General features: G+C 38.0%; 1 protein-coding gene across 1 annotated transcript in view; it reads left to right on the top strand.

Moving 5' to 3' along the window:
* The first annotated feature begins 17,113 nt into the window (after nucleotides 1-17,113).
* dok6 (docking protein 6) overlaps nucleotides 17,114-26,151 on the top strand; it is a 112,340-nt gene continuing 103,302 nt past the window's right edge. The window contains exon 1 of the mRNA XM_079805766.1: nucleotides 17,114-17,351. Coding sequence (XP_079661892.1) covers nucleotides 17,286-17,351 — 66 coding nt within the window. The 5' untranslated portion in view covers nucleotides 17,114-17,285. The remainder of the gene's footprint in view (nucleotides 17,352-26,151) is intronic.

Consider the following 26,151-nt stretch of genomic DNA (forward strand, 5'->3'; position numbering starts at 1 on the left):
ATAATTATGTATAAAATCTGCACACAAACAATTTCACGCAGAAATCCTGATTCATCAAAAGGTTGACATGTTGTTGACTTGCAAATTTCTAGCTGTGGATGTGCAATCCCTAATTAAGAATATGGATTCATCAACCATTATAAAGAGGGTTAGTGCAAATTTAAGTGTGCATATGCAATTTGCGTGTGTAACCCCTCCTGTTTGAACCGCCCGCTCCAAATGGGACTCAAACCCGGGTCCGCAGGCATGAGAGTCGGACGCTCTAACAAGGAGTCTGAAGGCCTCAACCTCTAGCATCAGTCTCTAGAGCTTCTCTTGAGATCAGAGGAGTGAGGTTTACTCGCACAGCGACTACTAGCTGGCCTCCGTTAGGCCAGCTACACACAAGCGTTGCGTGAGCGTAGCGTTTCTGTTGCGTGTCAGCTGCGTGGCGTTTTCTATGTCTTTGCACACCAGAAACGTGTCTGACGTGGCGCTGCTGCAGCTAGGTGACGTAGTGGAAGGCCTATACTTCATGTTAAACATAATTTACATAAATATATAGCCTACTGATACAGCAAAGACAACATCGGCAGTATTGGCGGCAAAATAGGCCACAGAATATTATGTTCTGAATTGACAGGTGCAATATTTGAAAATCGATAATTATTATTATTTTATGAACTACAATTATATTTGCATTTATGTTAAAACCTAGAGATTTTCAAATATCAAAATGTCATTTGTTAATATGTATTCATGTCAAATGACATACAAACATCTTTTCCTATTCAAATTTGCCTGGAAACGCTTCCAACACGCTTGCGTGTCGCGTGAAAAATAGGCGTCAGTTCTATTTCTAGCATGCACACGTTTGCCGCGCCTGCGTGTCACGCAGGCAGTGTGCAAGCTCTAACCTGTTAACATGGGAGCCGAAATAAAAATGGACATGCCACGCAGCCCTGACGCTCACGCCACGCTTGCAGTGTGTAGAAGGCCTTACACTCACCCCCCTAAACCTCACTCTCATCTGGGTCACGGCACCAATGTAACCCCTCCGGTTCAAACCGCCCCGCTTCAAGCGGGACTTGAACCCGAGTCCGTCGGCATGAGAGTCGAACCCTCTAACAAGGAGGCTAAATGCTGCAACCTGTAATGTCAGTCGCTAAAGCGTCTCTTGAGATCAGAGGAGTGAGGTTTACTCGCACAGCGACTACTAGCTGGCCTCTGTTACACATGCAAGTGTAGTCTAGCAACTCTCGGTAGACCTGCGAGCTGGAAAAACCAAACTCTTGTCAGGTCAATCACATTGTGTATAGAGTCGGTGGGCGGGCTTAACATAATGACGGCAGGTCACAGCAGAGTTGCGGCGGTTCTGCGTGCTACCGCGTGCTACTCGTAAACAAAGAAGCTGGCGAACGGGAGGACGGCGGTCTTTCGAATTGGCTAGCTTTTGGTCAAGCTTTTCTTTGAGAAAAGAACAAAGAACGGCACTGAAGTCATTCTTAAGAAAGGAAGATGTGTTCAGAGTTTTGCCGACCGGATACAGCGAAAGTTTAATCCATCAACTAGCTCCAATTCACGTTGCTCTCTGGTTGGTTGAAGCGCTATCCAATTGCGTGCAGAGGGAATTTGAAAGACAACCGTTTGTCCCGCCCCTCGGATTGAGCCCTGTCAATGGTGAGTTCCCAGACCCAACATCTTGTCAGGCTAGCTCATTGTCACCTGTAATTTATAATGATACATATAATTTAGTAGTTTAATATATTTAATATCATAGTATTATTGAGATACTATTATTGTTTTAATTTTTTTTTAATTATTCCAATTTTTCATTTTAGTTAGTTTTAGTCATTTTGTTTAGTGTTTTTGTATATATATATATATATATATATATATATATATATATATATATATATATATATATATATATATATATATATATATATATATATATATATATATATATATATATATATATAATATAGACATTTAAATGTTTTCTCAATTTTAGTTTGAATTATTGTAGTACATCAAGTTAAACTGTGAAAATGAGAAATGTAGCTTTGGCAACTAACTGAAATAAAATAAGTTTATGTTTTATTTCAGTTAATGTTTATTTATTTTCAAGTATGAAAATATACTTTTTAATGGTTTCAGTTTTAGTAAATTATAATAACCCTGTGTGGTATAGCCTACGTTTTGTTCTAAAAACAATTAAACAAGTAAAATGGTCAAGAAACAAGCTTTAAAAAAGGCCTAAATTTGTTTTCCAAAACATTTTTTTTTTTCTTTTGAAAGAGACTCAAGCATATAAAGTGAGCATCCAAATTATAGCCTATGAAATGTACTCAGGTATAAATAGTCAGGTGATCCAAGGGAAGGACTGACATTTTGGCAGGAGCAGTTCAATGACCATGTGACTGGTAAGTACTGGCATGCACTAACTGGACCCTTCAGTTTCTTACTACATGCATCAAATGTAACATTGCCATCTAATGGACAATAGCTGCTGTGACAGCTGACAGTGCAGGTGTTTGCCATCTCTGCCATGTTTCTAGAGCACAGGCAAATTAACTGAGATAATTTTATGATTTATGATATTTTGATTTAATAATGTTTCACCATCTAATGTAGTTGTAATCAGCAGGTGTTAAAATAATAATTCAAGAATAATCTTAAAAAGCAGAAGTTGCGATAGTTTTTTCTTCCCTATTGTTACAAATGGCTTCCCGAACCAGAAAAAAATGCAAAGAAGGACTTGATTTTGTCCATGGGGAAATGATTGGATGGTTGGATTATTGTGGTTTGCTATTGCTGTGATGTCATCTGTGAGTGACAGGTCATCCCGCCCTCGCACCAATAAACACATCATCTGAGAAGAGAAGGAATGACGGTGCAAGAAGAAGGGGAAGTTATTTTGATTAAAGATTATGTGGGCACATGAATTAAAAAAATTATGTTGTGCACGGATAAAATAATTTATAATAAATACTACAATGTTCCATTAAAAAAAAAAAAGTGTCCATTTTGATGATGATTTTAATGGGATATTTCACCCAAAAATGATAATTCTGCATCACGTTGTTCTAAACCTGTATGAGTTTCTTTCTTTGGTTGAATACAAAAGAAGATATTTTGAAGATGTTGGTAACCAGTATTTTTTTTTCCCAACTATGGAAGTCAATGGTTACCGTCAACTGTCTGGATAAAGGCACGGTATGTAAGTTTCGCCTTATTCAAAACAAAGGCATAGCTTGATGACTCTGTGAATGAGCGTGGAATCATGGGAGTTGTAGTCTTGACTCTTCACCTCCACAGCCGATGGAAAGGAATCTGACGGACTCTTGCAGAAATGATGCTCATGAATGAGTGAATGTATTAAAGTTTTTTTTACTTTATGGTGGTATGAAGCAGGACGTGCCGAGAGCCCTTGGAAGCGAATGCTAATGAGTGAGCATTACGGACACGGTCCGTAACACTGGTTAAAATAGTTGATTTCTCTGGATTTAAACATTGTCTGAAATGTTTGGGATAATTTAAGTACACGGGTCAAAAAATATATATAACATTGTTCTAGTGGTTTTTGGATATTTTAATGTAAAAATTTAAATTTTAAAATTTTTAAATTTCCTGATAATTTACTCACCCCCATCTCATCTCATGTTAATGTCTTTCTTTCTTCAGTCGAAAAGAAAATAAGTTTTTTGAGGATAAAACATTCCAGGATTTTTCTTCACATAATGGTTTTCAATTGCAACCAAAATGTTGAAGGTCCAAATCAATGCAGTTTCAAAGCACTTTGAAGGGCTTCAGAGACTCAATCCCAGATGAGGAATAGGGTCTTATCTAGCGAAACAATCGGTCATTTGTTTTTTGTTTTTTTATTACAAATTAATATACTTTTTAACCTAAATTGCTCATCTTGCTCTGCTCTGCGGCCACCAGTGATTGCACAATCACGTTGAGACGTCACACTAGACGTATAGGCGAAAGTACCGCCCCAACCAAACGTGCAAGGACTAATACAAACCCCCTTTACCAAAAAACACTCCATCTTCAACTTTAAAATCGTCCGACATCGTTGTTTTACCTTTTTTTTGTTGTTTTTTTAAAGGATGTTTGTATTAGTCTTCATATGTGCGCTTTGTAAATATGGGGGCGGTGCTTCTGCCAGTGGCGGCTGGTCAATAGAGGGCAATGGGGTGCTGCCCCCATCAAAATTCCAGAAATATGCATGTATACAAAAATGATACAAAAATGAAATAAAATAAAATAGTTTACTCATACGACGTGCCAGCTGTTAGTAAAAGCCTCAGCATTTAATAAAAAATGATCGGTTAACTATTTTATATGTTCTTCAATATGTTTCATGCGGTTTCATGGGCAAGGGACACCGGAAAAATGGATGTCTAATGGAGTCCAAAAATCTACGGGCATCATGTGACCTGAAACTTGTCAGGACTCCTGGGTGATTTATTGTGTGTGTATGTATTTCTTACCTGTTGGTGGTGGTTCCTCACGGGTTCACTAGCTCCTCCCTCTCGTTTTGGTAATTGTTCACCTGTCGTGTCTCATCAGCTGTTTCCTTTTTAGTGCACGTTGTCCTGTCTCTCGTCGTGCGCTCATTGTCTGGGTTGGTCTCAGTCACGCTGTCCTAGTCCAAGTCGGTTGTTCTTCCTGTTTATTCTCAGTTCTTCAGGTTCGGTCGCAGGCATCTGGAGGCTCGTCTTAGCCCAGAGTTCACACGCATGTGGATACGCGAACTTGACTTCGAGTGAACTGTACTCTGGTTTCAGGTGTTACTGGTGCGCTTCGTTTTTAGGCGAGATCCAGTCTCATCCAAGTTCGGTGAGCTGCCTTTTCTATTAGGCTTTGGTTTTCCTCCTGTCCAGTATATGGACGCTATCGGCAGTCACCTGTCGAGTGAGGATTTCTTTCCGGTCTCCGACCAGAGTGGATTACGTCGCTGGACGCCGTATAAGGTCGTTGTTCCTCGGACTGTGACTTTTGTGCTGTATCTGACCCTCTCTTTAGTCCTCTAATTAAACTTTGTGTACTTGCATCTGGCTCCGAGACTTATTCTGACAGAATGAGCGCACCAACGATGGAGTCAGCGAGTTCGGAGAGTTCGGAGTCGGTGTACGCCGCACTTCATCAACAGGGAGTGGTCATTGAACAGCATTCATCTCTGTTGAATGGAGCTTCCAGAGATTTTCGTGTACTGTCTGAACAATTTACTGAGCTCAGTACCAGGGTAGACCAGATTGTTTCCCAGGTCGGTGAGCGTTTTCCTTCTGCACCGGTTGAAAGTGCACCTGCAGACCGCGAGCCACACGCGGCGACACCCCCGTCCTTCGACGGCGACCCCAACTCATGCCGGGCCTTCTTGCAGCAGTGTTCCCTTGTCTTTGCCCTTCAGCCACGGCGGTTCGCCGCTTCATCGTCTAAAGTGGCGTATGTATTGACACTTCTCACCGGAAGGGCAAGACAGTGGGGAATGGCTGTATGGGGAGCTAGGGCTCCGTGCACGGCTTCGTTTGAGGCTCTCGAAACGGAGATGTTGAGTTTGTTTGATCGGTCGCTTCATGGGGACATGGCAGCAGCCGAGCTAGTGAGACTACTGCAACAGACCTCTTCCGTCACGGATTATGCCATCGCGTTCAAGACGCTAGCCATCACCTGCGGCTGGAATGACGCTGCATTACGGGCTCAGTTTATCGAGGGTCTCAACCCTGAGATTCAGGATGAGATCGCTGCATGGGATCCGCCGACATCTCTAGAGACGGCGATCGACCTGGCGTTGAGGATCGAGACACGCCACCGTCAACGTGACATCCGCCGGTCGTTTCATCATTCCGCCGTTTCTGAGTCAGAGGAATTCACCGCATCTTCTCTCCAAGAGGAGGGAACCATGCAACTGGGCAAGCTTCGTCTGACCGCCACTGAAAGACATCGTCGTCTGGTCTGTGGTTTGTGCTTGTATTGCGGTAAGGCGGGGCATATTGCCGCTGCGTGTACGGTAAAGAGAGACCACCCGCCGATGACTTCGAGAGTTTTGGTGGGCGTGTCGTCATTGAAGTATCCCGTGAGCTGTACCACACTTCCAGTAATTATTAACTATAAACAGTCTTTTCATTCACAGGCGTTGCTGGATTCTGGTGCGGAGGCGAGTTTTCTGGATGCCGGGTTGGCCGAATCATGGAATATTCCTATTATTCCTCTATCTTCTTCTCTCTCCGCTTGGACTTTAAAGGGACAGCATATGGCTGTTATCACCCATCGCACTCCCCCTGTGAGTTTGTTTGTCTCTGGCAATCATCGTGAGGAGATCGAATTCTATTTATTGGAACATTCCCAATCGCCGGTCATCTTAGGGCATGATTGGTTGACCAAACATAATCCTGACGTTGATTGGCAGAACGGTGTTTTGTTATCGTGGAAGTCTTCGTGTCATGTTTCATGTCTCGGTCCTGCTCCTTCTTCTGTTGTGTGTTCTACTTTTCAGGTTCCGGATGTTGATCTCTCGGGAGTTCCGGCGGAGTACTCTGATCTGTGTCGGGTGTTCAGTAGAGCTCGGGCCGCTTCCCTGCCTCCCCACCGGTCGTATGATTGCGAAATCAAACTTCTCTCAGGCACTTCTCCGCCTAAGGGTCGCATATTTTCCCTATCTAAACCAGAGAGAGAGGCTATGGATAAGTACATTAACGAGTCTCTTAATGCCGGTCTCATTCACCGCTCCTCGTCTCCAGCTGGCGCTGGATTTTTCTTTGTCAAGAAGAAAGACGGGTCTCTTCGTCCGTGCATTGATTATAGAAGGCTGAATGACATTACTGTTAAGAATAAGTGCCCCTTGCCTTTAATGTCATCAGCGTTCGAGTTATTACAGGGAGCGCACGTGTTTACCAAGTTAGATCTGCGCAACACTTATCACTTGCTACGTATCAAAGAGGGCGATGAGTGGAAGACAGCCTTTAATACACCATCAGGGCACTGGGAATACTGCGTTCTTCCGTTCGGCCTTTGTAACGCACCGGCTGTCTTCCAAACCATGGTCAATGAAGTGCTGGGTGACATGATTAACAAGTTTGCCTTTGTGTATCTCGATGACATTCTCATCTTTTCTCCCTCTATGCAGATACACACCCAGCATGTTCGCCAGGTTTTACAACGGCTGTTAGAGAATCAGCTCTTTGTTAAGGCGGAGAAGTGCGAATTCCACAAGGAGTCGGTTTCGTTTCTGGGTTTTGTTAAAGCCGAAGTAGAGATTCGTCCCGATCCCGCTAAAGTTAAAGCGGTCGCCGATTGGCCAGTGCCCGACACTCGTAAAGAGCTTCAGCGATTTCTGGGTTTCGCCAACTTTTATCGGCGTTTCATCAGAAATTTTGGCCAGATCGCTAAACCTCTTACCGCTCTCACCTCCTCTAAAGTGGGTTTCTGCTGGAATAAGGAAGCTCAGGAAGCCTTTGATGAATTGAAGTCCCGTTTCATTTCTGCGCCTGTTCTTTCTATTCCTGATGCGGCTAAACAATTTATAGTGGAAGTGGATGCATCTGATGTCGGGGTAGGCGCCATTTTATCTCAGCGATCTTCTGTTGACGAGAGAGTGCATCCGTGCGCTTTTTTCTCTGTCAGGACTCCTGGGTGATTTATTGTGTGTGTATGTATTTCTTACCTGTTGGTGGTGGTTCCTCACGGGTTCACTAGCTCCTCCCTCTCGTTTTGGTAATTGTTCACCTGTCGTGTCTCATCAGCTGTTTCCTTTTTAGTGCACGTTGTCCTGTCTCTCGTCGTGCACTCATTGTCTGGGTTGGTCTCAGTCACGCTGTCCTAGTCCAAGTCGGTTGTTCTTCTTGTTTATTCTCAGTTCTTCAGGTTCTGTCGCAGGCATCTGGAGGCTCGTCTTAGCCCAGAGTTCACACGCCTGTGGATACGCGAACTTGACTTCGAGTGAACTGTACTCTGTTTTCGGGTGTTACTGGTGCGCTTCGTTTTTAGGCGAGATCCAGTCTCATCCAAGTTCGGTGAGCTGCCTTTTCTATTAGGCTTTGGTTTTCCTCCTGTCCAGTATATGGACGCTATCGGCAGTCACCTGTCGAGTGAGGATTTCTTTCCGGTCTCCGACCAGAGTGGATTACGTCGCTGGACGCCGTATAAGGTCGTTGTTCCTCGGACTGTGACTTTTGTGCTGTATCTGACCCTCTCTTTACTCCTCTAATTAAACTTTGTGAACTTGCATCTGGCTCCGAGACTTATTCTGACAAAACTGGTCTCTAATTGGTTTCTTAAAGATCCTCCTCCGGACGCAGGTCGCTGCATCCCTGGCGAATCAGAATTGGATGCGTGTTATTTTTTTTAATCTGATTGGTTCTCATCACCTGTCATTCAACTTTACGTTCTTGGCCACTAAAGCGAAAGTGCGTGGGCGCGAGTGACACCATCACTCAGACTCTGCCAAAACCTTGTTAGGATGATCACTTTCGTAGAGATGACAGCAGTTAAACAAAATTCTTTCACAAGGCTTTCGCTGGAAGAAAAAACAGGATAAAGGATCCCGAACCGGACCAACGCGATTTACAAATCCAGCAGCAGGCCAGTGACAGAGGACGAAGCTACACTCGGAGCTTCACGCGCTTGTTATGAGAAACGTAGGTGGCTGGCTGGATGTGTTGTTAGCAATGCCCTTTATTGCTTGCCCTGTCTTTTATTTCAAAGTGTTGGTACTGTAGTTTTGTGGACAACAACGGGGGTAAGAGACCTCAAATATCTGACTGAAAAATGCAAACGTCATGACACTACTGAGATGACTGACTTTAATCAGAGAGTCATTGAGAAATTTGCTGGCCAGAAAGAAAGGAGAGCAAAATGTATGTTCAAGTAGGCAACATGCTCGTCTGTTGTTGCTGCTTTCTTTTGTTTTTCCTTTCCTCATTCAATTATATGTGGGAAATGAATGTGTAAAAAGATAAAAGTGAAGACACTGTTTTCTCTTTAATGCTTGAATTTAGTCAACATGCATCTGCTTTGTATTTATTTGACCCCCCTCCCGCCGAAAAAAAAAACGCCCCCCCAAAAATAATTATCACCAGCCGCCACTGGCTTCTGCCCACATCTAGTGTGAAGTTTTCGATGTGATTGTGCAATCACTGGCGGCCGCAGAGCAGCGCAAGATGAGCAATTTAGGTTAAAAAGTATATTCATTTGTAATTTTTGGGGAAAAGGACCAATCATTTTGCTAGATAAGATGCTATACCTCGTCTGGGACCGAGTCTCTGAAGCCCTTCAAAGCGCTTTGAAACTGCATTGATTTAGACCTTCAACAGTTAGGTTGCAATTGCAAACCATTATATGAAGAAAAATCCTGGAATGTTTTCCTCAAAAAACTACATTTATTTTCGACTGAAGAAAGAAAGACATCGACATCTTGGATGAGATGGGGGTAAATTATCAGGAAATTTTCATTTTGAAGTGAACTAATCCTTTAACAACATTCTTCAATGTTCAACAAAAGAAAGAAACTCATACAGGTTTGGAACAACATAACGGTTAGTAAATGATGACAGACCTTTACATTTTAGATGAGCTAACCCTTCAATGGCCTTCATATACAGCAAGAAATCGTTTAAGAACAAATAAATAAATACTAGACGTTGAATGAAAATAGTCATCTGTTTAGAATGTGCTTTCAGCTGAGTTATCAAGCATGATCAAACATGCAGTGGCAGCGGGATTGTGACATTTCATATGCACAGTGTGTATTTGTGTGCATGTGTGAAGGAGTGTGACAGTTAGAAGTGTGACAAGGCACACTTTTTTTGACAATAAATCTCAATATAGCACAGCCAGCCTGATTAATAGTTTGGAGTTCACACTTCACACGCTGCACAATGAAATGTGTGATGTTTCCTCCAGTGGAAGGCTTTGTTCCCTCTTTGACTGAAGCCTTTATTGTCAACTTCAGTGACAGCTCTTAGACTCCTTACACATAGAGGGTTACATTGTGTGGAGCTTTCGTTTATTGGTGAGTTACGTCATCAGCAGGGGTAAATTACTTCAAAGGCAGCTGGGCTGCTAAAGTATGTTACCTCAAAAGTGAAGGTCAAAGAAGCCCTCAAACCATTTCCTATTTTACAGTTATGAATAAATCATAACTATGACACCAGACTCCTCAGGGTGGACAGTGAAGATTTCATTTTTTATGCATTACAGTAAGTGGAGGGCTTGCAAATAAAGTTGCTGTGAAAGGTACTTCATCTGAGGGTTGCATGTCTGTTAAAAAAAAGAAAAAAAAGATGAAATGTTGGCTGTGAGACTTGAATGCAAATCGATCTGCTTTCTGAACACATAATGAATAACATTAAGTTTTGTTGAGGTCAAGGTATCGTTTGCATTATTCTACCACTCACTGGAGGCACACCTATTCAACAGCTTGTTAACACAAATATCTAATCAGCCAATCACATGGCAGCCACTCAATGGCTGAATCCGAAATCGCCCCCTAAACCCTCATTCACTATTCCCTACGTTAGTCCACTAAAACAGTTCACTTGAAGGGGTGAATGAAAACGAGTGAGTGAATTCGGACAACTATTGTTTGTACATAGGCTGTACACTCGTTATTGCGGTGCAATGTGGGATTGAATGAGTGCACTCAATAACGTCCACTATAGTTTGGGAGACCAATACAAATGGCTGTCCCCTCAAATAACGCCCTATTTGAGGGTATAGGGGGCGATTTCGGATTCAGCCAATGCATTTAGGCATGTAGACGTGGGGTGCGTCTCAATCAGCTCCCTAGTTCAGTAGTCAGGGCACTGATCAGGGAGTCGACCGTTTTAAAGGCTGTCTCAATTGCAGAACCCTTCCAGCACTGATAAAAATGATTCTGTGGTAAATACTACAGAAAAAATAAATATAATTTCTACATGAAAAAGTAAGTCAAGTAAGGCAAGATTTGAAAAAAACTAAGTAATTTCTATATTAGTAGGCTACTCACTTTAAGCTTGTAGAAATTAAAGCGTAAATATCAACATTATAAAATTAAGTAAAACCTACTCAACTTTTCTTATACTGGTGTTCCCATCATGCACTGGGGCATGAATAATTAATAAGGTTGATTTTTTTCCCACTGTTTTCTAGCTGTATTTACACTGTTTTATCATTGCTTTTGTTGTTAGGTATAGTAACGTGTATTTTTATGACATCTACATTCATACTAAATGCTCTTGAATGTTACCGTCATTGTGTATTGTGTATAAAGTATTGAAGTCTCTGTGTTTGGGTGGCTATCGCATTATTTATGTAGATATGGTGACTACACAATATCTAATGCATTATTTATTTATTTAGATGTTTCTAAGTAAACCATACACTTTAAAAGCTTGATTTAATTCAATGTTATATTATTTGAGTACAAAGTTAATTTGGTTAAATTTACTTAACTAGTTAAGTAGATTTTACTTCATTCTAAATGTGAAATTAAACATATTTAAGAAATATTTACTTAATTTCTTTATGAATGTTAAGTTCAATAGTAAGTAGATTTTACTTGATAATAACGTGTAAGTTGTACAGAGCAGTAGCAGTAAAATGTACTTAAAATGTGTTCAAGTATCAAGTAAATCCAAGTCCCACAATGCACCGCAAAACCCAGGGTGCATCGATGCTCACTAAGTTCCCTTAACGGAAGTTCTGAAGTGCGAAATCGCCTGAATCACGTGAACCAACTCATTAAACATAACAACCAATAACGACATGCATTATACTGTATGTTTTTAAAAATAGAAACCATTATTTTATTATATTTCAGGATATTTAGTTGCACGTATGTAAAGCATTTATCATAATGTACTTTAAATAACATTAGTAATGTCAAAAAGATATCAGCTCTGCTGTTGTTCATAAATACCAATAATTATGTTGTACAATGAGGACGTTGGCACGGTGCCGGAAATAGAATCATCAGTGTCTCAATGTGTAGTGAGCCATCATCATCATTTACTGTCCATACCAGTGCCCGAAATCATGTACACGATACACTGATTCATGAGCCCGAGAGCTGACTGAGACACATCCATGGTCAAGGCGTTCTGCTGAAGCTCAAATTGAGCATCAGAATGGGGAAGAATGATTTAAGTGACTTTGAACGTGAAATGGTTGTTGGTCCCAGACGGGCTGCTCTGAGTATTTCAGAAACGGCTGATCTACTGTGATTTTCACACACAACCATCTCTAGGGTTTACAGAGAATGGTCCGAAAAAGAAAAAAAATCCAAAAAATTGTGGGTGAAAATACCTTGTTGATGCCAGAGTTCAGAGAAGAATGGCCAGACTGGTTCGAGCTGATAGAAAGGCCACAGTAACCCAAATAACCACTGGTTACAACAGAGGTCTGCAGAAGAGCATCTCTGAACGGACAACATGTCAAACCTTAGGCAGATGAAGCAGAAGGTCACACCGGGTGCCACGTCTGTCAGCTAAGAACAGGAAACTGAGGCTACAGGCTCACCAAAATTGGACAATAGAAGATTGGAAAAACGTTGCCTGGTCTGATGAGTCTCACTTTCTGCTGCAACATTCAAATGGTATAGGGTCAGAACTTGGTGTAAAAACAACATGAAAGCCTGGATCCATCCTGCCTTGTATCAACAGTTCAGGCTGCTGGTGGTGTAATGCTGTAATGGGATATTTTCTTGGCACACTTTAAGCCATTTAGTACCAATTGAGCATCGTTTAAACGCCACAGCCTTCCTGAGTATTGATGCTGACCATGTCCATCCCTTTATGACCACAGTGTACTCATCTTCTGATGGCTACTTCAAGCAGGATAACACATGTCACAAAGCTCAAATCATCTCAAACTGGTTTCTTGAACATGGCAATGAGTTCACTATACTCAAAGGGCCTCCACAGTCACCAGACCTTTGGGATGTGGTGGAACGGGAGATTCACATGGATGTTCAGCCGACAAATCTGCAGCAATTGTGTGATGCCATCACGATGTCAATATGGACCAAAATCTCGAAGGAATGTTTCCAGCTCCTTGTTGAATCTATGCCATGAAGAATTAAGGCAATTCTGAAGGCAAAAAGGCTAACCCGATAGTAGCAAGGTGAGTGTTGATTGTTTCACATTTGACTAATTTTACATTTTACATGTTTTTAATTTGAATGTCAGGTTGAATGTCGTTTTTTTTTATTTGACCAGCCAGATATTATAACAATCAAGTAGAAAGTATACTAACATGCTTTCCTTACATGTTGGATTCATGTCAGTGTACACATCTTAATCATTATTCACAAAAACATTTTTAATATTTAATATTTCATATATTACATTGCTGACCTCAAAAATATCAAAATGACTTTAATTCAGAAAGGTTAAGCATGTTCTTCAAGAGGTGTTTTCAACAAGTCATTGTATATGCATGAAATGTTTAATGTTTTATGAATGCTTAATGATTTAATACAAAAAATTATGTTTTATAATTAAATAATAGCTCAATGTCATGTCATTGGACAACTTTTGTTTCACTCATTGTCTCATATACAATGTGATACCATTCAGTAACAGACATTTGCAGCATATTCTCTATGTTGAATGTATTTAATGTCCTTTTCATAGCCAAGAGAAATGGAAAAATAATTGAGAAACAGAGGTATAATATTATGCCTCAGAACAAAATAAACAAATGAAAAATGACAGCTCTCAAATTAACTATAGTTTTTTTACTCCTTTGTTAGTGGAATGGATGTATGACAAGATGGTAAAATAGACAGAGAGACAAACTAATAAATATTTATATTTATACTTTCCTGAAAAGATCAAATTATGTGATCACCCATGTGGATTGTATGCCTGATCCATTTTACCATATGACTTTTGTAATGTGAGTGCTCTTCATTCACATAACATCTTTCATTGTCACGAGAGATGCAGAAAACCCTCTCACGCGTGTAACTGTGTCATCAGCTGTACCAAATTGGTTTTGGCATTTTTCCACAGGCAAAAGGGCGTCTCCATAAAGTAGGATTAAAGGAGGAGGCTTTTGCAGGCGTTTTTCAGCATTTGTGCCAGTGGAGCTTCAGCACGCTCTGATATATGAATATAACATCCCATCCATATCTTTTCTCTTTTTTTCTCATTTGCTTTTGATCTGCTTTGATCTTTTAATCCCAAGGATCCAATCAACAAAACAAATCTCCCATCCACTAGTTATCACCACCCTTTTATTGTAGAAGGATAATTCTCATATGAAAGCAAAATTGTATTTTGCTAATGAATGAATATGAAGTCTCAAAATGTTTAAAGATATCACAATAGCGCACATGTAGTTTCACTTTGTGTTTTGTTTTAACTTGTTACTTAATGTCTGCTATGTTTTGGGGCATGCTTATGATAACATGATATGATGTTTCATAGTTCACCCTCATATTAAAAAAGAAATTAGAATTCATATTTTGCTTACAGAAAATAAGGCCTGTTTTTAGGACAATAAGAATGTATGCACTCACTGTGACACAATTCCCCCTTCCTAAAAAAAATTATTATAATATACATTATTTTAAATAATGAATGAATGAATGAATGAATTAATTAATTAATTAATGAATCAACAAATCAATGAATCAACCAACCGACCAACCAACAAATAACTGCAGATAGGGCCTAATAAAATAAAATCACAAGGATTAACAATTAAAACACAGAGTAATAGACCAGAAGCCTAGAGAAATATCATAAATAAAGATTGATACATAAAGAGGACTGTTCTTGATAATAATCATCATAATAAATATATTGTTGACAAATTTAACAATTTAGTTTTTCCTTTAGTATATAACTTTTTAGCAGTACATTTCTGATTTTCACATCTAAGGAAATTTCTTGTGACAGTAAAAAAGAAAGAAAACTACAACTGTTACTACAATATCAGTAAATAAATAAATAATAATTAATAAACTTTAATAAATAAATCAACAATTTCTTACAGTTTTTTTCTCTCACTTTGGTACTATTTTCACAAGTGTACATTTCCAAAACTCTCATTCTTTCAAAACTTGATGTAATGCTTTCATTCAGTTGCAAATTTTCTGTCCACATAATCATTGTTTCAAGCACAAGATTATTGTAATATGTAATGAGAAAATTTTGTTTAATCAACAAAACCCAACTGATGATCTTTTTTTCAATGTAGTACTTTAAAAAATCAGTTCATCCAACAGCAAAAAATGCAAGATACATGTTTCAAATCTCCCTCATTGCTGAATTATCTACAGTAACACAGGCTACATGCCTCATTAGAAAAAACACTTACATTACCTAACTTATGTAATTGAATCCATAATGTTTGTAATAGTATTCAGTGTGTTATCAAAAGGTGTGATAAAGTTATCACACAGCCATGAGGTTCTGTATAACAGAGTTTGCTGCCAGTAAATGTTCTCATGTGCCATATGACTGAATCTACTGTAGCTGAGTTTTATAAGGGTGAGTTACAGTAATGTGGCAGTACCATGGTAATCTGTTTACAGTATCATATGGCATATGTAAAATGCTATAGTTGATACCATCTGTCTCCCTTCTTCTGATTTCTGATCAGTCTGATGTTGCACCGTCATTGACAATTTCCATTGAAAATTATTCTGCTCACAAATTGCAAATATTTCTGTCCCACCTACACTCCATAGACCTTATGATTTTTATACTGTACAAAATCTATATTCCCCTTACACTAAACCTACCCATCACTGAAAAATTTCAGCATTTTTACATTTTCAAAAAAACTAATTCTGTATGATTTATAAGCTTGACCAAAAAATGTCAAGGATTTAGGATATTGCGATCTTTATGGGGACATTTTGTCCCCTTGTAGAGTTTACCAGGCCACACACACACACACACACACACACACACACACACACACACACACACACACACACACACACACACACACACACACACACACACACACACACACACACACACACACACACACACACACACACACACACACACACACTTATAATGTAAAAAAATTATTCATTTCATATGGTTATCCATTTCGGAAATTGCAAACAAAGAAACTATGTCTATATAATTAATATCTATCTATTGGTTTACCAAATGATTGATTGATTAACCATTAAGATCAGTGGATTAAATAACAGACAAATGTATTAAAACTGAACGAGAAGAGGTGCAAATCAAAAGTTTGATAGTAAGAGCTTTATGAAAGGCTGTAAAAAATATATATATATTTAAAAAAGTAAGTTACCTGGTTGCCTTAAAATTTTGAGTTCATCGAAATTAAAAATTTGAGTTAATAAAATGAACATTTTTGAGAATCGACATCACCCTTTATTCAAATATTATTAAAAAATATGTTGTAAGCATATTGCGTAAATGTGTTTTATTTGTAAAAATGCAGTGAAATATGCCAAATTGTGCTATTTTCATGATTTATCACATAATTTTTTTTAATGTATGTGGTTCAGATACAATAATTTTTTTAGTTTCTATTTGTTAAACCAATTTCCTTCATTGTATAAACTCATATTTTTTAATTTCAATGAACTCAAAATGTTAAGGCAACCAGGTTACTTACTTTTTTTTAAGTTAAACCAACAATATTTTTTTTTTACAGTGCAGTTACTGTGAATGAAACATATATAAAGATGAAACACTTATTCTGTGTAGTGAAAAGGATACTTTGTGGTTTTGTGTATTACTAACACAATTGAAAATATGCTGAAATGTTTGAAAAAAGTGCACTTTTGATGATCTGTTGTGATATTAACACTGCGTTTTGAAAATATTCACCTTGCTTGTGAAAATAGTACCAAAGCGAATAATAAAAAAAACAGCAAAAAAAAAAAAAAGATTTTTCTTTTGTAAATTACTTTTTATAATATACAGCTGTTCATTTCTGATATCCACACCTAAAGAAAATGTCCTGTGTTAAAGTGAAATGTAACATATTCCCAAAAACTCGTAATACTAATAAATAAATAAATACATCCATTTTAAGCAAGTAGTTCACTGCATCCACCCCTCTGACAGCCCTCTCATGGTGCATTCCAGGAAGCTGCACTCTTCTCCACTGAATTAAATCATCTGACGCGCGCTGTCTCCCTATTCTCTTGTGGAATGAGCCGTTCGAGCCGGTTGCCCGAGCAGCAGCAACAGCAGCGGCGGCGGCGGCACTGGCACTGACACTGAGGCAGGTTGCTTGAGGACTGAATGTCGTAGTGACTTCTGAGGGGACTCGCAGCCGAGACGGGGGACGAGGACAGAGAGGCTGTGAGGATGGCTTCAAACTTCAACGATATAGTGAAGCAGGGCTACGTGAGGATTCGGAGTAAGAAATTGGGGGTGAGTATAGTCAATATCTGCTGGACGTTACTGTGTGGTCAGTAATTTTGGGGTATTTGTATTTAAAAAAGGGATTTAGGGAGCGCGCGCTGATCAAGAACATGCTATCAATGTGCACGAGCAACTCATGCTACTTTTTGTTTTATTCTTAATGACCTGTTATTTCTTTTTCATCATATATGTATTATTCAGTGTATAGCCTATAGCTCACATCCTGCTCAGATGTTATCCATCTGAAGTAGATCATTAGTATACAATACTCATTTATTTGTGCTTTGAACAAATATAGGTTGTTTAAACAAAACTTGTCACCTTGTTTTACCATAAACAGACAATTTGTTTATTTATTTATTTAAATAGGATTTATTTAAAGTTATAATCACCTTGTCTGTTAAATAGATTAAGTGTATACATTTTAAAAAGTTAATCAAGAATCTGCTGTCTCCATTAGTTTCTTTGCCTTTGAGAAGACGCATTAGTCAAGTTTACAGATGCAGCATCATCTGTTTATTGTCCTCCTGATTCTGCAGCTGTGAACAGAGTGAGTACTGTAGGTCATCAGGTCTGTGCGATACAGCAGGTGAATTCATCCAACCAAGAAAGATTCATTTTCTTATGCAATTGTTGAAAACTATGCCGATTATAGTTTTATAGCAGCATATGGGGGTTGATGAGGGTTTTACAGCTGAATATATAGTATATCTATTGAAATTTATTAGCCAAAAATTCTCTCTTATTAAATGTTTTGTGAATCGCAATATATAATGCAATACAATATACATTTAAATGTAAAAGACAGTGCAGTGCAGTAAAGTACATTATACACAATATAGAAGCAGAATAAATAGTAATAGCTATATAAGAAAGAAATGTATATAATTTTAACTTCAATATATATATATATATATATATATATATATATATATATATATATATATATATATATATAATATGTGTATATTAGGGCTGTCAAAAGATTAATAAAAAAAATCCAAAATAAAGTTTGTGTTTACATAATATATGTGTGTGTACTCTGTTAATTATTATTTATATATAAATACACACACATTCATGTATATATTTAAGAAATATTTGCATGTATATACTGTATATATAAATATAAATGTTTTATATATAAAAATAATATTCTTGAATATATAAATGCTTGTGTGTGTATTTATATATAAATAATAATTAACAGAGTACACACACATATATTATGTAAACACAAGCTTTTATTTTGGATGCGATTAATCGCGATTAATCTTTTGACAGCCTTAATCGCGATTAATCTTTTGACAGCCCTAATATATATATATATATATATATATAATTCATTTTACAGTACATATTAATCTTTGTTAACATTAATTAATAAAAATACAACTGTTCATTGTTAGTTCAGGTTCATTAATTAATGTTAACAGATACAACTTTTGATTTTAATCACGTATCAGTAAATGTTGAGATTAACTGAGATTAATAAATGCTTTAGAAATATTTTTTATTGTTAGTCCACGTTAACTAACATATTTAACTAATGTTAACAAATGAAACCTTATTGTAAAGTGTTACCATTAATTTTTTATTTATTTTATATAATAAATAAATGAAAAAAGGTATATATAATTTCTTTTTTTTAATATTTATTTTACTTAAAAATAATGGTAAAGTATGTGGTAATTTTTTATTCTGCTACTATATTGTATTTTTACATATTTAATGTAATATATTATTATACTGTAAATAAATGAACAAATAATGAACAATGTTTTTGTCGTAAGTTTAAGGTCTGTTTTAGCAATAAAATATAAATATAACTGAAAGTTCTAATCAATACTTGATGTCTCAGGGATGTTTGACTTAGCTTTTTTTTTTGCCCCTAGACATGGGATATGAGACGTGAGATAAAGTGTATTTCCACAGATATTGCTTCCATAGTGTGGGCTTACTCTAAAATGCATTATTTGAAGTGCAGCTTCATATTGCGTGTTGATTTTTATTGGTCATATATAAACTTACCAGCTGCATTTCAGATTCGCATTAGCCTGTAAATATACAGTGGTGGTCACATCTCATTGAAACTAAAATAAAGGAAACCGCTCAGTATTGCCACATCTACTGCATTGTTCTTGCTTGCAGAGCATTGAATTAGCATTTAATAGTACTGTGAGGAAATATAACCACTCTCATTATTTTTCCATTATGTGCGGTACATCTTCATGGCTGCATTTGTCGTTAATTGAACGGAATGAATGTTAAAAAAAGTGTATAAGTTGCTTTGATATCCATGTAAACCCCTGCTTTATGAATTTACAGTTCAACGCACCTGACATTAACTGACCTTCTCACATAGACACAATGCCCTTTGAACTCACAGTCTTATGCACCTCTGGCATTTTCCCATTTGACACACATCTGTGAAAAAATACCAAACCTTTAGCTATTAAATGAATATTAGTATAAATGTTGATGATAACCATCTGATAGAAAACAGCAGAAAAGTAAGGTTTTAAAATGCTTTTACTCATATTCAAAAAGCCTCTATTACTGGTCTTTATCAGCCATTTGTATCTATTTGAGTGTAATCTGTTCATCTGATAAAATATGCTTATGAAACGGGCAGCTGCTCTTTTGAAGACCGCTTTAGAGGAAAGGACTACTTGTCTCATCAGTGCTGGCACAGTCTTTTTTTTTAGTGAGAGGATCATGTTTTGAACAGCAGGATCAGCTTAGGGTTTCCCTCTGATGTCTCTCTCTGTTCTTCTTGTTTCCCTCTCCTCTCTTTCTCAATCTTCTGACCTCGAAATGTAATGCAAATTAAAAACTAAATGGGGTAAAAAGGTAAAAATCAAGTCACTTTTTTGACGCTAAATAGGGTACGAAATATGATCTGAAACATTTGTTCCCTCCTCTTTCAGTAAGGAGATGCTTAACCTCTAGAAATTGTTGATTGTACAACCACAGGAGGTCAATATTATATGAGCTGCGTTATTTATTTCATTCATCCAAATTAAGCTGTCACTCAGTAGGGGTGAGCTGGGACCAAATAATTGTTTGATCTTTTTTTTTTTTTTTTTTTTACAATAACATGGGTAAAAGGATTGATTTCTTGAGCTTGACGATTTTACTACTAAAGGTGTTTTTACTAGTTAAAGGTGCAGTGTGTAAATTTTAGCGGCATATGAGGTTGCGAATTGCAACCGCTTACTGCTCACCCCTCCCTTTCGAAGCACATAGAGAAGCTACTGTGGCCGACACAGGACAAAAATGTCGGAGAGAGCAGAGAGTGACTAGCGCTCTGTAGAGAAGTTTGTCCATTTAGGGCTACTGTAGAAACATGGCGGCGCAAAATGGCGACTTCATTGTAAGGGGACCCGTGGTGTATGTAGATAGAAATGGCTCATTCTAAGGTAATACAAACATAACGGTTCATTATGTAAGATCTTTATACCACTGAAAATATTGTTATGTATATTTCTGTCCATAGATCCTCATAAATATTACACACTGCACCTTTAATATGCAATAAAAGTTTGGGGTCCGTCAGATTTTTTTTATGCTCACCAATGCTGCATTTATTTAATCAAAAGTTAAAAAAAAATTAAATATTATTACCATTTAAAATAAGTTTTTTATTTTAATCTATTTTAAAATAATATTTTTTCCCTGTGATAGCAAAGCTAAATTTTATTACAGTCTTCAGTGTCACATGATTCTTCAGAAATCATTTTAATATGCTGGTTTGGTGCTCAAGAAATATTTTAGTGATCTAAATAAAAATTCAACAAAATAATATTTTTATTATCAATGTTGAAGACCTTTGTGCTTAATATTTCTGTGGAAGACGTATATTTTTTTTTCCAGGATTCTGAGATGAATAGAACGTTTAAAAGAAGAGCATTTATTTGAAATATAAATATAAATGTCCTTACTGTAATTTTTGATTAATTTAATGCATCCTTGCTGAATCAAAGTATTACTTTCTTTAAAAAAAAATCTTTGATGGGATGGCCAACTTCATTATTTTAAGGGGGTTATAATCATTTAGGCCTGGTTTCACAGACAGGGCTTAGATTAAACTAAATCACTTAGTTAAATTAGATCATTTAGTTAAATTAGGTAATTTGAGAAGCTTTTATAAACATAAAATAAAACATTACTGCTGTCCATCTTGAGACAAAACAATAGCACTGATATATTTTAAGATATGCAAGTTGCTTTCAGTTAAGATAACTCAAACATGCATTTTAGTCTGGGACTAGGCTTGAGTCGTGTCTGCCAGGCATTACTTTTCATTCTAGGTTAATTTTATAATATATAATAGTTTATTGAACATATCTAATTGTTCTCCCAACAAAAACATTGGATTTGTGCCTAAAATGCTCTACAAAAGGCCAAACTGTACCATATTTAGGAAAAGCGATTTTTACACCAAATGTGATTCAGTCAGTTTAATTTCTCTCTGCTCAGTAGACAGTGAATGGTATTACTTTACAGGCAGTATATATGTAAACTCTGTCCTTACTGAAATGCCCTTTAACCTTGGATATTTTCACATGTCATCTGTTTATGCTGTCTTTGTTGGCCTTGAAAGTCACTGTTTATGACACTTACAAATAGCTTTATAATGCATTTTGAATCCATAGAGAATCAACCAGCCTTACCCTGGAGCGGTCGACTTAAAGCGGCCTTCCTCTCAACACTACCAGCAGAACTGTAATCTTATTTAAGCTGTTGTTGCAAGCCAGTGCTTGACCCATATTTGATAACTGTGTTTTGTCATCTGTCTCTGAACGTACAGGCAGTTTAGTAATGCCAGAGATTAATGTTTAACGGAGATCAGCCTATACCACGAGGTTCTGGACAATGAAAGTGTCCAGCAGTAAAGCCCATCTAGGTATACATGGTTTACACATGTCGTGTCAGACAGCTGACATTTAGCAATTTGATATTTATTTTAAATATTTTTTTTAAAATGATAAATAATGATTATGGTAGTAAATTTACTAGCAATTTTTGAGTAAAAATTCTTCAACAAATCCAAATCTTACACCATTTTTTTCCCCAGTTTCCCAGCTAAAAAGGCAAATAATTTATTTGTTAATTATTTAAAGTGTCCCAGTTATGCTTTTTCGGAAATTACATTTCATGTAGTGAGTAGTAACTATAGCTGTTTGTGTGAATGTAATCAAACAAAGAGTTATTGTCTTCCAAAAGAAAGAACAGTCTGAAACGAGTTGTCAGTAATTCCAGTCTTACTTCCTGCACTAACCTACATAGGTTTGTAGGGCTTGGCATTCACTTTTTTGCTCATCAGCCACTGTGGCTAGTGGTTTTCCAAAGTTACTAGCCACTAGGGCTGGGCGATAAAATGATAACTATATGTATCGCGATAGACACATAATTGATATCAATAAAAAATGTGTTCGATAAAACGTTACATTTTTTTTTCTTCGTCGGAAGAAACCAGAGGTTGCGAAGCAAGTTTGGTTGAATGAACAAAGGCACTCGCTCTCTGGTAACCAAGCAACGTAGGGAGTGACAGGCTAACAGCCAATCATGTAACTGTATCATGTCTGGTTGCGCCATATCGTTGTCTCGTGTTGGATTAATTCTTCAGTAAAATGAACCGGCGTGGAGTGATAAGTGGAAAATGAGTGCCGCAGCGAGCAAGGAAATTGTTGATAAAACAGGAAAACAACTCAGCTCGCCAGTATGGGGTTTTTTGGGATTTTATAAGTCTGACCGTAGTCTGACCAATGTTGTCTGCAAGACTGTCATCACCACCAAGACTGGTAATAGCACAAAATTGTTTTACCAGCCTTGTTATATTTTCGTCTGGCTCCGCAGCGGGAGCCTCTGCTGACAGCGCGCGCGCACCTTGTTCCTTTGGGGACGTGTTTATGCTCGACACGCTCGCCGTTGTGCTATTCTTGACTTTAGCTGAAATCGCCCCCTAAACACTTGATCCCTATTCCCTACTTTAGTCCACTGATACAGTTCACTTGAAGGAGTGAATGAAAATGAGTGAGCGAATTCGGTGAATTTGCTGTGTGTATATCAGCTGTACACTCGTTACTGCGGTGCAAAGTGGGATAGAATGAGTCCACTCAATAACGTCCACTATGGTTTCAGACACGACTACAAATGGCTGTCCCTTCAAATAGTGCCCTATGTAGGGTATAGGGGGCGATTTCGGATTCAGCCTTTGAAACTACAAGGTACTCTGAATCAGTGCCTTATGACAAAGCATCTAAACGGTAACAGTTACAAAGAAATAATGGAGGCACTGCACCTTAATGTTAAGAGATAATTGAAATTTGAAAATTTAGACTTGTTTATATTGAAAATTTAGACTTGTTTATATTTTAATTATTTGAGTGTTTTCCATGGTTGTGTTGACATTTCTGCCTTTATAACTGAGAGGATTATAATCAGAGGAAGGTTAAGTTTAAAATAAAAATGTTTAAATGTAAAATATTTTTCTCCTTGTCCTTATTCAAAATAGGTCATAAAACATATAAATAATTATCGATATCGACCGATATGAAACCCTTATATTGTGATACAGTTTTCAGCCATATCACCCAGCCCTACGCGCAACTGGTATCTAATCTGCGGAAAATGAGTATTGGAAGTGTTGAGATATTTGGACCTGGAAGAGTTTGGTTTGTGTAGGTTTTCCACATTCCAATTACTAATTTGAGTAAAGGCACATGGGCATTAAAGGTCCCATGGCATGAAATTGTCATTTTATGAGGTTTTTCAACATTAATATGAGTTCCCCTAGCCTGAATATTGTCCCCAAGTGGCTAGAAATTTTGATCGTTGTAAACCGAGTTCTGGCTGTCTGTCTCTGCCTTGGAGAAAATGACAGGCCAGACTAGCCAATCTTGAAGTCTCCTGTTATGACATCAAAACAGAAACGGTTACCTCCCTTTCCTCCGCCTAGAGATTTTGGTATGCCCATGCAAGCGTCATATTTGTCCTCGAGAGATCATGGCTTGTGAACCAGTGAATGCTGGCAGTTTCTCAGTGTTTGGATGTATAAATGAAAACAGAAGTCTTTTTTCAGTTCCTTCTGATCTGTGATCAGTGATTTCTGATGTGTAGCTAATTATTCAAGTTCAAACAGAAATGTATTATTCGTGCACACGCTGCGGCTTCTCTCTCTCTCTCCCGACAGAACGGTGTTTCTATCTTGTGAGTCAGTGTTTTTGTACGTCCTCATCGCGTCTATCTGTTCTAAAATGTGCATACAGTCATGAGTTTCTGCTCAACATCGGCAGAGTCACATCTCTTTAGAGATAAACCTCGCACACGCCGAAGCTCGGGCTGCACTGGCCGGTCGGCCTTCAACATCACCAACCAACCCCCAGTACTGCATCTGGCCCACAGAAGCAGAAGGGGGGTAAGCGTGAGCTTATCCGGGCTAGCCAGCCTAGCCCCACAATAAACTGGATTACATTCGATTACTGCTGTTGTGTCTTTGTTTGCGCTGTGTACTCAATGCACATCACTGACGCTTTTCATATGATAGATAAAATATTTAAAAATAATGCTATAATCAACACTTACTTGTAACTCGTTCATCTTGACAGCTGTAATGGTACATTGCATGTGTTACAAAGTTGGTAGAATAAGGAGGAAGACGGGCTCGGCATGACTGGGACTCGTGTTTATTCAGAACTCTCAGATACAAACAAAACAAACTCGCGCTGACAGCGCTCTCACAAATCAGTAGTTACTATAAATAACTTTGTTAGCAATCGCTCCGTCTCTGTGATGTCCGGTTCGCGAACGAATCATTCTTTTGAACCGGTTCTTTTTAGTGAACCGAACCAGTTCACCAAATCGGACTTAATAGTTCTAAACGGTTCACGTCTCGAGTCAGCGCTGATCCATAATTTACTAGAGTTACTAACTTTCTGACTTGAGTGACAGCCCCTCCGACTAGAAATAAACGAATAACCTGTAGTATATGCTAGTAACTAAAACAGTTCACTGAACTGAGACGTACTGACAGAACTGATGAGAAGTGAACTCTGGTCCATCCGTCTCTCTGGCAGCAGGCTCTGCTCGTGCCTCGTAGACCTCGTTAAACCACGCCCCCTCTGCTACAAGATCTGATACTCATTCAAATGCAAAGATGTCAGCCAATCACAACAGTGGGCGTTTTTACTAAGGTCACACAGCAGACAAGCCTCTTGAAACAGGGCATTCAGCCAGAGGGCAAACATCAGTATAGAAAAAATGCCTTTTATTTCTAAATTATGACATTTTATGATGTAAAAATCATACTAACAATATAAGTACACCTCAGGAAACATTATAAAATAATAGAAAAATGCCATGCCATGGGACCTTTAATAACGGTGGGTTTTGAACATTGGGTTTAAATCTAAAATATTGCCAAATAGGCAGTTTTACATTTCGCTTTGAAACCAAATCTTCCGCCATTGTCCTCTCAGTCAGCTAGTGACTCGGTGGGGGGCGGTGCTGCAGTGGGCAAGTGATTTAGGTGTTGCGGCTGAACACCGCTTAATACCACGTAACACTGGTAACATTGACTATCGCAGCAAGCCTAGTTTCAATAAGGAACTATATACCTTAAAGCTACACTATGTAACTTTTCCGTCCACTAGAGGTCACCTGTTCAAAACAAAGGCGTAGTTTGATGACGGCATGTTTGAGCGCAGAATCTCGGGACATGTGGTCTTCACCTCACAGCTGGTGGAAAACAGTCAGGATAGGACTCGGGCAGAAATCATGTTCATGGATGCAATTATTAACATTA

This window comes from Gobio gobio (genome assembly GCF_949357685.1).
Source record: "Gobio gobio genome assembly, chromosome: 23".
NCBI lineage: Eukaryota > Metazoa > Chordata > Actinopteri > Cypriniformes > Gobionidae > Gobio > Gobio gobio.